This window comes from Marmota marmota, unplaced genomic scaffold, assembly GCF_001458135.2.
Source record: "Marmota marmota marmota unplaced genomic scaffold, marMar, whole genome shotgun sequence".
Taxonomy (NCBI): Eukaryota; Metazoa; Chordata; class Mammalia; order Rodentia; family Sciuridae; genus Marmota; species Marmota marmota.
Genome location: NW_026000130.1, coordinates 94,249 through 107,423, shown reverse-complemented (window position 1 = coordinate 107,423; position 13,175 = coordinate 94,249). Strand labels below are relative to the sequence as shown.

Below are 13,175 nucleotides of genomic sequence, written 5' to 3'. Positions count from 1 at the left end.
CTCTTTTTCCTGTTTTTCATTTTTCTTGAGATGCTGTCATATTTTAAATTTATTTTTGGATTTGTTTATGGCTCTTTTCAAGTTTGGAGGATTTTAATGGTAAAGTTTACAGGCAACAAAGTGTACAAATCTTATGTGTTATGTTTTCTGAGTTTTTAATCATTGCCTCTTATTTATTAAATTTTTAGTTTCCACCATCTCTTAGGATAATGAATTTATTTAAGAGTGCATCATACTTCATAATGTTATATAAGAATTGTGATTTGTTTAGGATCCCTGACTCTAAAGAGACATTTCCCAATTTGGGGTTGTCAGCTTTGTCAATAAGGCTTACTTTCTTCTGTCCTTTTCTTTCACTGAAAAGTCCTCATTTAAAAAAAAAAGAATTTAGTCATCAATGAACCTTTATTGAGTTTATTTATTTAGATGTGGTTCTGGGAATTGAACCCAGTGCTTCACACATGCTAGGCAAACGCTCTACACTGAACCATAACCCAGCCCCAAGTCCCCATCTTTTTAAGAAGATTTATTTATTCCCTTGATACTTTCAGTTTCTTTTGTATTCAAGCCAACTCTTAGGTATTCCTAACATGTGCTAAGTCAGAACCCCACTCTTTTTAATTATGGGTGGCTTTGACCTAAGAGGGGTCCCCAGGTTCTTCTCTTCCTGATAATGTCTGGTTTCTTGGCCATCAGGACTTAGAGATATCTACAGTGTCCTCTGTCTTCCCACAGGCTTATTATACATGTAAGTGGTAAAGTTCTGATTTTGGAGTTCAAAAACCTGAATTTAAACCTATACTGTTTATTTGAAAATAATATCAGATAAGTCATTCATCCTTTCTGCACTTGGGTCTCCTTTGTTCTTCAAACTGGGATATTCATACTCTTCCTGTCCATACTGATTCAGCTGGATGTCCTAAAGAGCAAATCTTTTAATGCTACAGAGTTCAGTTCAGTAAATGTTTTGGGTGCCTCCTATGTGCAGTGCTTGTGAAGACTCTTTGAAAGTTATGCAACTTACAAGGTAATGCTGTCATAACCAATGTTGGAGATTCTCTGAGTAAAGGTTACACTTTGTTCCTTCCCAAGACACAGGGTCCATGTTGAAATCTACCTGCCCCTGCTCACATGGAATCTTATTGTATTTTAGTGACCTTAAGTGTGTTGTATTATGGCTTTTGTCCTTTTATGTATTTTCACTATGGACTACAGAAGAAAAATTTGCTTTCAATAAGAAACAGAATACTCGTGGTATTTTTAAAAGCCAGTTCACCTAGTTCTCCTGTCTCCACCCACTATTGTTGAGTGTTGGTTGTGGCTACAGCATTCATTACTCACTGTTTATGAGCATACCAGACAGCCACATTCTAATAAGTCATCTGAAAGGTGAGACAACACTTGAGATTTTTTAAAGTGATGCCTTTGTATAATCTGCCTCAATATGTGAGATCACAAGCATAGCCTGAGAGGTAATAGTCTTTCAGCAGTTAATAAAGCCTTTTATCAGTTCTTTGCACCTAGCTTGATAAGATTAGAATGTATCAGAGAGGAGGAAAATGGCCCAAACACACGATTATCTTGGTACTAATATAAATTTTAGTTAAGTCAACGATACTGTGGCCATAACTCTAGGTCTTAATCAGCTTTGGAAAAAGTCTTAGCATTGCTATTGGAGTTCAGTGGTGAAACCTGTAAAAGTTTTCACCAAACCCTTGATTCTGTCCTTAGCCCCATCTCACACTTTATACAAGGAGTGGATTCAAAGCTTTAGCTTCTCTCCCATGTCTTTCAGCTTCCTGCTCCTCACTGCAACTGGCTTCTTGGTGATGCCTCTGTATTAGAGCATTAGTCTAGAGTCTTGACAGATGATTGGGCAGTTCAACTACTAGTTTAGCATCAGGTGAGAAATGCCCATTAAGTGCCTCTTGTTTTTCCATTAACAGCATATAAATCTCAGTCTTATCCAGGCTTGAATACAGCCCAGGAAGTATGTACCTAGAGGACTCTCTGGGATCTCTGTACATATAAAAGAGTGATTCTTCCCTCCATATTTGAAAATTTGGAGACGTAGTTTTTACCCCTCTGAGTCTGGTAGGGTTTGCTTCCTCACATGCTGGGTAAGAGCCTATCTCTTTTATCCTAGACCTTTGACATGTGTGTATTGTGGGTTTTAATACCTAGAATCATCCAATGAGCTAGATTTGGGGGGGAAGAATTTTTTTTGAATGTAGATTGATTCTGTGATTATGATAGAGGGAACTTATTTTTTAAAGTAAGTTTTATCTCCAGTGAAATGAAAATTGTTGGATTGTCTATAATTGTAGTATAAGAAATACTAAGCATTAACAAGAGACAGATCCCCATTTGGGAGTGAAGGAAGCAGACAGGAAGAGTTGAAATGGAAATATAAAGCCAAACAAAAACCTTATGGTCACAATATTTAAAATAAGTTCTGATATTACAACGTATACAATGTTGAATAAATTAAGACATGGGAATGCTGAGGTAGAAATTCTTATGAGGAATATAATATGTTTTATTCACTTTTCTGGCTAAATAAACATAGTGAACATTTAACACGAATTTCAAAAGCTGAATTACTCTTGTGTATAAGATCTGCTGTTAATTTTTTTTTTTTTTAATGTGGTGCTGAGGATTGAACCCAGTGCTTCACATGTGCGAGGCAAGCGCTCTGCTACTAGCCACAACCCCAGCCCAGATTTTTTTTAAAAAAGCATTCACTAATAGGTCATGAAATCAAATTGTAAAGAAATGAATTAAAATGAGAAATGTCAAAATGCATCACACACATGGTAAGGGTATTGTTTGTGAAAATCTTTCAAAAATATAAATGTAAAAATATTTTAAACTGTTGTGATGTAAACATCAATGTAATTCATATTGTGGGTCATGATAGTCAGTTTCAAAGTTTGTGAAGATCACTGATTTATAGGATAACATAAAATAACAAATTTTCTATGGTCATTAATCAGTATTTATTTTTCTGTGTGAAGATCAGAATTTTGTGCTCTGGATGGTGATTCTAAGCCCTTCTTTAACTATTGGTTCTATGTGGCAAATTGTTGCTAGTAGTTATAGTAGGTTATTGCCAGTGATTGTTTTTAAATCACAAGATCTTTATGTTGACTAAGATGGAGAGATTAATGTAAAACATCCTTAATAAAGGTATTTTTGCCTTTGCAATATTTTGGACCTGTTACCAGGAAGAAGGAGGAATATCTTTTCTTTCATTACTGAATTTGGAAGTTGCCAGTTTTACAGCCTTTAGATTTTGATTTTTGAATGAAAGACTTCCTGTTTTGTTCTTCATGGTCAATATTCCTTGCAGTTTGTTGACAGATGGTACCCCATTTGGATAGCTTTTTTTTTCCTATTTGGAAGCCTACTACATTGCTTCTAAAACTTTTCCAAATGGAGCAGATTCAGCTATTATTTCTCTCTGCATCTCTGAACATCATCTTTTTATAGTTCTCCTTCAGGAAACACATAATACCTAGTCTAAGCTCAAGAAAAGCAGTTTAAATGGGAAGTAGTTTTATAGAATTGTCCTTCATTCAAGTAATTGCTGTTTCCTATTCTGTAATTCCTCTCCCAGGGAGAGGAAAGCTTTATGCTTTGATCATCAAAGCAGTCTGTTTTGTGCTTTTATTTGTCATTGTGATTTCTTTCAGCCCTCATCAGCATTTATTTTACAACCTGTAACACCAGGTTGTGTATGTTAGGGGTCTGCTAATGTTTTTGTTTTTGTTTTAATAATTTTATTTCTCTAGTAAATGTGTTTTTAGGGAAGAAGATATTTCAGACTTACTGACTTTTATGTTAGGTTCATTTTTACCTTTATTGCTATCATATGAGGAAAAAAGCCAAATTCGCCAGGGCAAAGTAGCCAGATTTTACCTATTTTTGGGTACTAGGAATTGAAACCAGAGGCATTTTACCATTGAGCTATACCCCCGGCCTTTTTTGGTTGTTGTTGTTTTTCATTTTGAGACAGGGTCTCCTTAAGTTGTTTACAGCCTTCCTAAGTTGCTGAGGCTGGTCTTGAACTTGGGATCCTCCTGTCTTAGCCTCCTAAGTTTCTGTAATAACAGATGTGTGCCACTGAGCCCAGCGAGCACTTTAGTTTAGTATTGTGTTTCCTGGTGCATTTGGGTAATGGCAATTGGGATTCCATGACTACTACTGTAGTTCTGTAATCTCAAAGTCTCTAAAAACCAAAAGGCTTCTCTTACTGTTCGGTGACTTGCGGTGACTTGACCTGACCTGATCTGAGCTGACAGGAAACTACTTGTAGCTTTATTAGTCCCATGTGGTATGAATTACCCATGTAGTTCACTGAGGGGGGAAAAAAATTCAGCAAGGCATGGTGGTGCATGCCTATAACCAGCAGCTCTGGAGGCTGAGGCAGGAGGATTGCAAGTTCAAAGCCAGCCTCAGCAAAAGCAAGGCCCTAAGCAACTCAGTGAGACCCTTTCTCTAAATAAAACACAAAATAGGGCTGGGGATGTGGCTTAATGGTTGAGTGCCCCCGAGTTCAATCCCTGGTATACAAAAAGAAAAAAAAAATCAATGCTTTATTAGCTCCTGTTGAGATCTTAAAATTCAGGAAATTCTCAAGTTCTGAAATGAGACACAGTAGGTTTCAAATGAAGTATTGTAGATCATTATTACTCCTGGTGATCTTGTTAATTAATTTTATTTATTATGACAGTCTGAGTGTGGAAGTATGAAAGTGACCAGTATGGTCAAAAGAAGGAACATGTGTTTTGGGGCCAGAGAGATAAGCCATAATAATCTGTCAGTCTGTTTGTTCTCTGTAAAATGAGCTATGTACTGTTGCCCTCATAGTTGATATTAGAGATTACATAAGTCAATTCTTGACCAAAGTTAAATTTCTTTCCTTTTTCTTTATAAAAATTTTAACTTGGGCTTATTTATACAATTCCTGTCTTTTAACATATTTTTAACTGTAATGGAACAAGGTAACCATGCTTTTATTCTGTTTTGCAAAATGATATTCATTTTTTCCTTTCTGCTGTCTGTGGTCCCTAGGGGAGCATGTAACGTCAAGGTTTAAGAATGAAGTGGAGCGAATGGGTTTTGATATGAACAACGCCTGGAGGATTTCTAACATCAATGAGAAATATAAGTGAGTTATATGGGTCCCTGTAAACTGTGTTTGACAACCAACACCTTTGCAGAAACCCCAATTCTCATGTGGAAGAACATTTGAACCCAGAATTTTCTTTGAAATGGTTTTATTTATTAAGTTTAACCATATGATCATCAAAGTACTTCTTGAGCCTTTCATTCTGTTGCTTCCACTGGAGTGGAAAGTGATCTGGGAATCTTCCTTTCTATCTCTCCAGGCCTCTGTTGTTTTTGCACATGCATGTCTAGATCATATTGTGTGTACCTGTAGGTAAGCATTATTCTCATCATCACTTGGCATCACATGAGAATTAGGATCAATGAAAAGCAGTGACAAAACCTTCAGAAACTAGTTTTTGTGACTGTAATTTCATTGTGAATCTTATGAAATGGACACAAGAAATATTCTGGTCTTTTAATATGTTGATATAAAAGTAACTTCATAGTCATAATCATTGCCCCATTAAATATTCATGTAATAATTATTAAATATTTAGCTATTACTTGTTTTCTTGAAACATGTAAGTGCTTTGGTGGGGAGAAGACAGTTAACTACTGTGATTTCAGTTATCTGAGTTTCTGTAAAACAAAATTGTCCAGAAAATTTAAATTAATATATCCTTTTCTTAAGTTTCCTTGCAGCACTAATCATCCTTTGGTTCTTTGAGCTGCCTCACTTTATGATAGCCTTTTTCCTGGTCTATTTGTGTCTGACCATCACAGTATTTCATTTTTCATTGAAAAAACTATAGCTTGTTACTGTATACAGCTTTTTTTTAAAAAATATTTTTTTAGTACTAGATGGACACAATACCTGTATTTATTTATCTTTATGTTGTGCTGAGGATTGAACCCAGGGCCTCACACATGTACTCTACCACTGAGCCACAACCCCACCCCTGTATACAGCTCTTAACATGGACCTCACCCATGGAGTTAAAAGCCTGGGTGTTGTGAAGAATCAGTCTACAGATCTGTCTGTCATATCTTTACTTATTCTCAGTGACAAGTCACAGCAGAGAAGGAGAGTGAAAACTGGAGAAGGGAGAGCCTTAGAACCCGAGATTACTATAGGCTTTGCTGATTATAACCCCCCTTTTCTAAAATGGAATTGCTTACTCAGAGTGAGCAGCTAGTACTTGCTTAAGGGCTGACTTCTGGATAATGTAGTACCTAAAGGACAATGAGCATAATGTTCAGAAAAATTGGTGAGTCAGAAACCTGAATTAAGCTAGGCACAGAGGCATATGCCCATAATCCCAGTGGCTTGTGAGCCTGAGGCAGGAGGATTGCCGAGTTCAAGGCCAGCCTCACCAAAAGCGAGGTGCTAAGCAACCCTGTCTCTCAATAAAAGAAAAAAGGGCTGGGATGGGGCTCAGTGGTTGAGTGCCCCTGAGTTCAATCCTGGGTACTGCGCAAGAATGCGTGTGAGCATTTTAAAGCTCGTATATTGGTCATTAGGAAAATAATAGGTTCATTATACATTGTGCAGGTGTCTCTCTCTCTCTCTCTCTCTCTCTCTCTCACTCTCTCTCTCTCACACACACACACACACACACACACACACACTTAATTATTTAAAAACAAAATCCCTAATATGGATTTAAAAAATTAACTTCTTGTCTTTGAGTCTACTAGTTCCACTCTAAAACCAGTCTTTGGGTCATTGTAAAGTTGTATAAAAGGAAGAATGAGAGCCAAATCTCTTGAGTTTAAAACGGAATGAAAGGAATGAAACTCATGGTTAGAATATTAATCATGATCATTGTGTCCCAGGTTAAATTTATGGGGTAGGTGTTAGAAAGTTTGTATAGCTGTTCTTGATCATAGCTGTTTTCGTAGTTTAGTGGCTTTTTAATTCGTAATACTTTTGTCTTCTGGAAATTAAGAAAACGGTTATCATAAGGAGAAGGGTGCAAAGTGATCAAAGTCTCCAATTCCCAATCCAGTGCATTTTTCTATTTCTTCCTCTAATGCATAGAATAGTCTAGAGTAGAGGGTGGTGGTGGTGGAGGTGGTAGAGTTTGTGTGTGTTAAGATTTGGATTAAAGTCTGTGGCAAGCTTCACTATTAAAAAGGAAGATTGGGTTACCCACAGAGAGAGACTGTCCTGTAAATACAAAGCTATCAGAAACACAGCTTCCTGTGACACCAGCTTGAAGGGCATGCAGCTAACGTCTTCTCTTAAAAAAAAAAAAAAAAATTTTTTTTTTCTTCTTGAATATAACTTGTTCTGAAGTGTGTTTTATAGACATTATGATTATTAGCTCATTCACATTACTAACTTGGCTCTCAAGGAGACTGTGAGTGTGCACCTACACTGGCATGTGGTATTGTTTCTTTATACTCATGGCTGCTCCTGTTACCTGTAATTAGGACAATCTGTTTGGTTCAAATCAAAGAATGAATTACTCATAAGAGGTCTTTGGAAACTTGAAATTGTGAACCTTTATCCTTTTTCACATTTCCTTCATCAAAAGTCTGAATGACTAAAGGTCTGTTAGAGGTGAACCCCCTGCCCCAATAATTGGGTCTTGTGTAGATAGAAATTACCTATGGCTGGGGATGTGGCTCAAGCGGTAGCGTGCTCGCCTGGCATGCGTGCGGCCCGGGTTCGATCCTCAACACCATATACAAACAAAGATGTTGTGTCCGCCGGAAACTATAAATAAATAAATAAATAAGTATTTAAAAAAAAAAAAAAGAAATTACCTATGTATTTCTTACAACAGAGAATTATGATAAATAAGGAGAGTGCCCCTCAACTCCCCTACATCTTGCTTTCTTGGATAGATTGCCAGATTCTCAAAGGTAACATCAAAAGCAACAATCCAAGAGATATATAAGCAAACATTTATCGTGCTTTATTCTATTGAGACCAAAACTCAACTCATGCCTCCTTGCCTTTTAAGTGGTTTTGTAATAGCATGATCAGAATCTCTGTGCTGGCTCACCTAGTGTTTTTCCCTCCCTTCCCCATCCCCCTTTTCATCTTTCTTATTAGGTTATGTGGTAGTTATCCACAAGAGCTCATAGTGCCTGCCTGGATCACTGATAAAGAGCTAGAAAGTGTAGCAAGCTTCAGGTCCTGGAAACGTATCCCTGCCGTTGTCTACAGGTAAGTGTAAGCTGGATTAGCCCCAGCTTTGGTTGGTGCTACTGCTTGTTCGTTGCTTGTGGTCTGCTGTCTCTGCTGTTGCTAATCTAGGGAGGGAACGGTTCAGAGAACTTTCCAGGCAAGTCTGTGCTTCCTTATTGCTAAAGCTGCTTTTCTAGTAACACACTGATAATGCATCCTGTGCATTAGCTGGTGATTCAGTTGACACTGATGAGAAAATTTTAGTAGAAAAGCAGATGGACTTGTTATTTCAAGATCCTTCCTAGTTCATTCTGTGAGAAGATCATGTGCTGGTACTGCATTTAGCTTTAGATATTAGCAGGGCTTTTGGAATGAGAGAGGTGAGTCCTAGAAATTGACTCTTGAGAATAGTGTTGAATCATCTGTGATTATCTTTGTGATTGACACTTTAGCATGAGGAAGAATTTTGTTTTGAGAGAGAGCATTTAGAGAAAAAGGGTGGGGCTGAACTTGGTTGAAGATTTCAAATATCCATGCTGTGAGAACCAAGGAATGCAAATTCTAGAAGGAGATGGTAGAATGGTGATGGAGTACAAGTTTTGGAGACACAGACTGGAGGTCAAGCCTATTCTGACATTCTTTGCTGTGCCCTTGAGTAAGTCTCCTAGCTGACCCCAGTCTTTTCCTAATGAGTAGAAGGGGAATGATAGATAGGTCTTACTTTGCAGATGTACTGTGACATCTGAATGAGGGCCTATAAACACTGGGCTTCCTCTTTAAGAAATGTTTGGAGCAGATTGTAGATTGTATACTTGAGCCCTGCTAATTCAGTGACTATCTCAGTTTTTATACCATCATGTTAAAATTTCTAGGAAGTAATTATTACATCCTATAGCATTCTCCATTTCATTTTTCCACTTTACAGACTAATTGGTCCAAGTCAATGCATTAGTTAGAAACTCTCTGATGCCAGGAGGCATTCCACTGAAATATCGAGGTTGTAGGAAGGGATTTCTCTCCTTATGGAGATCTTATGGAGATAACCAGATTTTCATTTAGTTCATTGAAGGCAAATTCTGATGCTCACCCTGAATACAGATGGAAAGATTTTTGCTATGGCTCAGTAGAACCCATTAAGTTTTCAATCTCAGTTTTCATCACTCTTATTTTCAGACAGTCCTAAAATAGTAGGTCATCAAATTTACCTATCACTCAAGTGGTAAGGATGACACAAGAATTGGAGAGCAGTAAAAACTGAAGGGATTTATGACTCTTAATCAATGATCAGTCCCATTAGAATGGGGAAAGAAGCCAGCCATTGCTCTGGCCAGCAACTGTTTTAGATCAGGCATTTGCAAGGATTGCTGGCTTTGAACATAAGGGGGAAGTACTCTCATTTTCTAAGTTAAAGGCTGTGATTGAATCTCCCTTTTGGCAGAGAAGCCTAAGAATACTAGTTGAAGAAAAACTAGAGTATAATAAAAATAAGAAGCCTTTTTTTCTTTTCTAAAATTTGTTCTAGAGGGCATGAACTCTAGGGCTTTTTTCCCTTTGTAGAGACCATAAAAGTGAAGACTCTTACTTATAGTTTTTCAGAGAAAGTCTCTCAAAAGATTACAAATGAAAGTTCATGGTATAGCTTTTGTAAAGCCAGATAGGTTTTCTGGAACTGGTTGTTCTGTCTCAGAACATATATCTTTTTTTAAAAAAATATATTTTAGTTGTAGTTGGACACAATACCTTTATTTTATTTATTTATTTTTATGTGGTGCTGAGAATGGAACCTAGCAGCTTGCTCATGGTAAGTGAGTGCTCTACTGCTGAGCCATAACACCCCAGCCCCAGAACATATACCTTTTTTTTTTTTTTTAATGAATTGACCTTGTTTATTTGGCAGTAGATTTTGATATTTCTTTTCTGTTAACTTGTTATGGTTAATTTAAATTTAACTTATGTTGAATATTATATAAAATACAAAATTTAGACTAAAATTACTGTTTTGGAATCTTGCTTAAAAATAAAATTGTAATTTCTCCTTTATATTTAGTGTTGAAACAGTAAAATTAGATGAAAGTTAATTTTAAAGCATCATAAACCTTCTAATTCTTTATGATTAGTATACTTTCTTAAGTAAATATTAATCCAGAAAATTTATATGAAAGAAATTTTAAGTTATTTATAACCACATCAGCTATTATAATATAGGAATATTTATGCCCACTCTATATTAAAGAATGGTCTTTACTTGTAATCATTGATATACAATTTTATATGTGGGTCTTCCATTTAATATTATTCATGTTTAGGTGTTTTCACAATCATCTATTTTTAATACACCAGTTAATCAAGTGGATTAATAATATCATTTAGCTGTTTTTTGATTTTAGAAAGGCAAACTTATAATTCCTGATACACATTTCATTAGTTTTTGTTTAATGACTAGAAATCCTTATGTCTTCAGAAAATATTATATATTCATTGAAACACACTACCTATCTAGTGATTTATTATATATCTACATCATATTTATTAGATAAGAATTCCAATTACTTTTATGTAATAAAAGTAAAAAGGAATTTTGCATGTTGGCTATGTTTCACTTTATACATTATTTTTAGGCCTTTATAGAATATAAAACTTAGAAAAACATTCTCAACTAATATTCTTATTTGATGTAAATGACTCAAACTAGAGAACATATATCTTTTATCTGAGTGCCAAACTGGGTTGCTACATTAGTTGGCAGCTTTTTTTTTTTTTTTTTTTTTTTTTTTTAAAGTGATACATGAAGTATGTTTGGGACACTCTATCACTCTCTGTTCTACCAGCCTAGGTGGCAGAGTGCTTCTGAATATGACAGACACCAAATTCAGTAAATGTGTTATACGTGTGTGTGTGTTATATTTTGTATTTTGCGGTAATGATTCCTGAGGTTGCCAGTAGCCAGTTACTTGATAGCTGATAGCACCATGCTGAACCAATACCTGATTAGGGCTTTCTCCTGCTGTGATGAGAGAACACTTAATTGGATTTATAACTGAAGACAGAGATTGCTCTAACATAGCAAGATGGTGCAAAGAGCACCGTCTGTAGTGCGATTCACAGCTCCCCACTTTGTGCATGTGGTGATTATTAGTAACTCCTAATCATGTAGAGGGCTTGCCTAACCTATAAATTGGGGATACTTCAAAACAGTTGTTTCTGTGTAAAATTGAAGCTTTCAGTGTTTTAGTGAGGCTCATCCATTGGCTATCTCAACTTCTGTAATTTTCCTCGTTCTCTTTATTGAAGTGATAGAAATACTGTTTAGTTAGTGAGTTTTAACTGTAATGTTTGAGTTCTCTTTCATGAAGTCTAAAGCATTTTAGAAGGCAGTAATCCAGTTGAAATATAGCCAGTGACCCTTAAAATCCAAGACCTAGACTGAAAAGTGCCATCTACTGTTCCTCTTGGGCAGTGCTGGGAAACATTGTGGAGGAAGAGGATGCTCAGGAAAGGTCCCACCAACCTCTTCTGTGAAGATTTGCAGTCATTTGCCTCAGTGGTTACCCAGTGCCTGTTATTTGCAAGGCATTGTTAAAAAATCAATGAGGTTTTCTTATCTTTTCTTTTTCTTTTTTTTATTTTATTTGTTTTTGGTACAAGGGATTGAATCAGAGGTACTGCTTTACCACTGAGTTTCATTCCCAGCCCATTTTTTTTTTTTTTTTTTGAGACAGGGTCTTGCTTAAGTTGATTAGGGCCTCCCTAAGTTACTGAAGCTGGCCTCCTTGCAAACTTTGGATTCTCCTGCCTCAGCTTCCTATGTGTGGGGTTAAGGTGTGAACCACCACACCTGGCCAATGAGATTTTATGTCCAGTTTGTCTTCATTCAGCACATGAGCCAGTTCAGGGTGTTAGCAATATTTGTCTCTCCTGGTGAGGGAGGATTTAAAAACTATAAGTAAATTGGTAGTTTCAGGGAATTTGATTACTGCCAAATTGAATTTATTGCTCGTGAGCTTTAGGATTAAAAACAATAGTCTTTCTCACTTTGTTCCCTAGAAAAAACATAGATTCAGTAGTATGTTTTATTTAAATCCATCTGTGTCGTATTTATGTGTTTGTGTGTATGCTTATACATGTTTTAAAAAACAATTTTAAAGGAAAGTAAAACATAAGTATTTTCCTTGGAGATATAGAATAGGGACATTTAAATTTTTTGCTTACCAGCTTTTTATCCTGATAATTTATTTTTACTGCCAACTGATTACTTTTATAACAATAACAAATAGCTTAATTGAGCTATGCCATGTAAAATTCACACTTTTAAAATGTGCAGTTTAATGACTTTTAGTATACTATATTCAGAGTTGTTCAACTGTCACTACAATCAATTTTAGTACATTTTCATCACCTGGAAGAGACATTCTGTACCATTAGCAGTCATTCCTTGTTCCCTCCTCAGTGCCCTTACCCCTGGGTAACCAGCAATCTGTTTTATCTACCTAGTCTGGATACTTTAATATAAATGGAATCATAAAATATGTGGCCTTTTGTGTCTAGTTTATTTCATTTAGCATAACATTCAGGGTTCATCAGTGTTGTAGCATGTATCAGAACTTTATTCCTTTTTAGTGCTAAACAATTTTTCTAACCTTTTCATTGCTATAATTGCCTAATTAGAAAACACTTTGGGTTTTAGTAGCATCTTAAAGTAGATTGTGAGTATGATTTCTGCTTTGGGAAAAAAGATCTGTCAGAGTATGATTTATTGAGGTTGCTGTTCTTTTACTAAGAGCCTGAGGAAGGATAGTGGGCTTATTGAGCCATCTGCCTAAATAAGAGCAATTTTTGACTCATGAAATCTCAGATTTTGTCTAGGCAAGTGTTTTCAGTTCCAAAGGTAGGATCTGTTTGGGGTATGTCAGGGAGAGTGGGG

At 36.1% G+C, this 13,175-nt stretch overlaps 1 protein-coding gene across 1 annotated transcript in view; it reads left to right on the top strand.

Annotated features, from left to right (window-relative positions):
- Positions 1-13,175, top strand: part of LOC107154576 (myotubularin-related protein 3-like) — a 49,644-nt gene that overhangs the window by 19,863 nt on the left and 16,606 nt on the right. The window contains exons 5-6 of the mRNA XM_048784876.1: positions 5,077-5,173; positions 8,180-8,293. Of these exons, the coding sequence (XP_048640833.1) occupies positions 5,077-5,173; positions 8,180-8,293 (211 nt within the window). The remainder of the gene's footprint in view (positions 1-5,076; positions 5,174-8,179; positions 8,294-13,175) is intronic.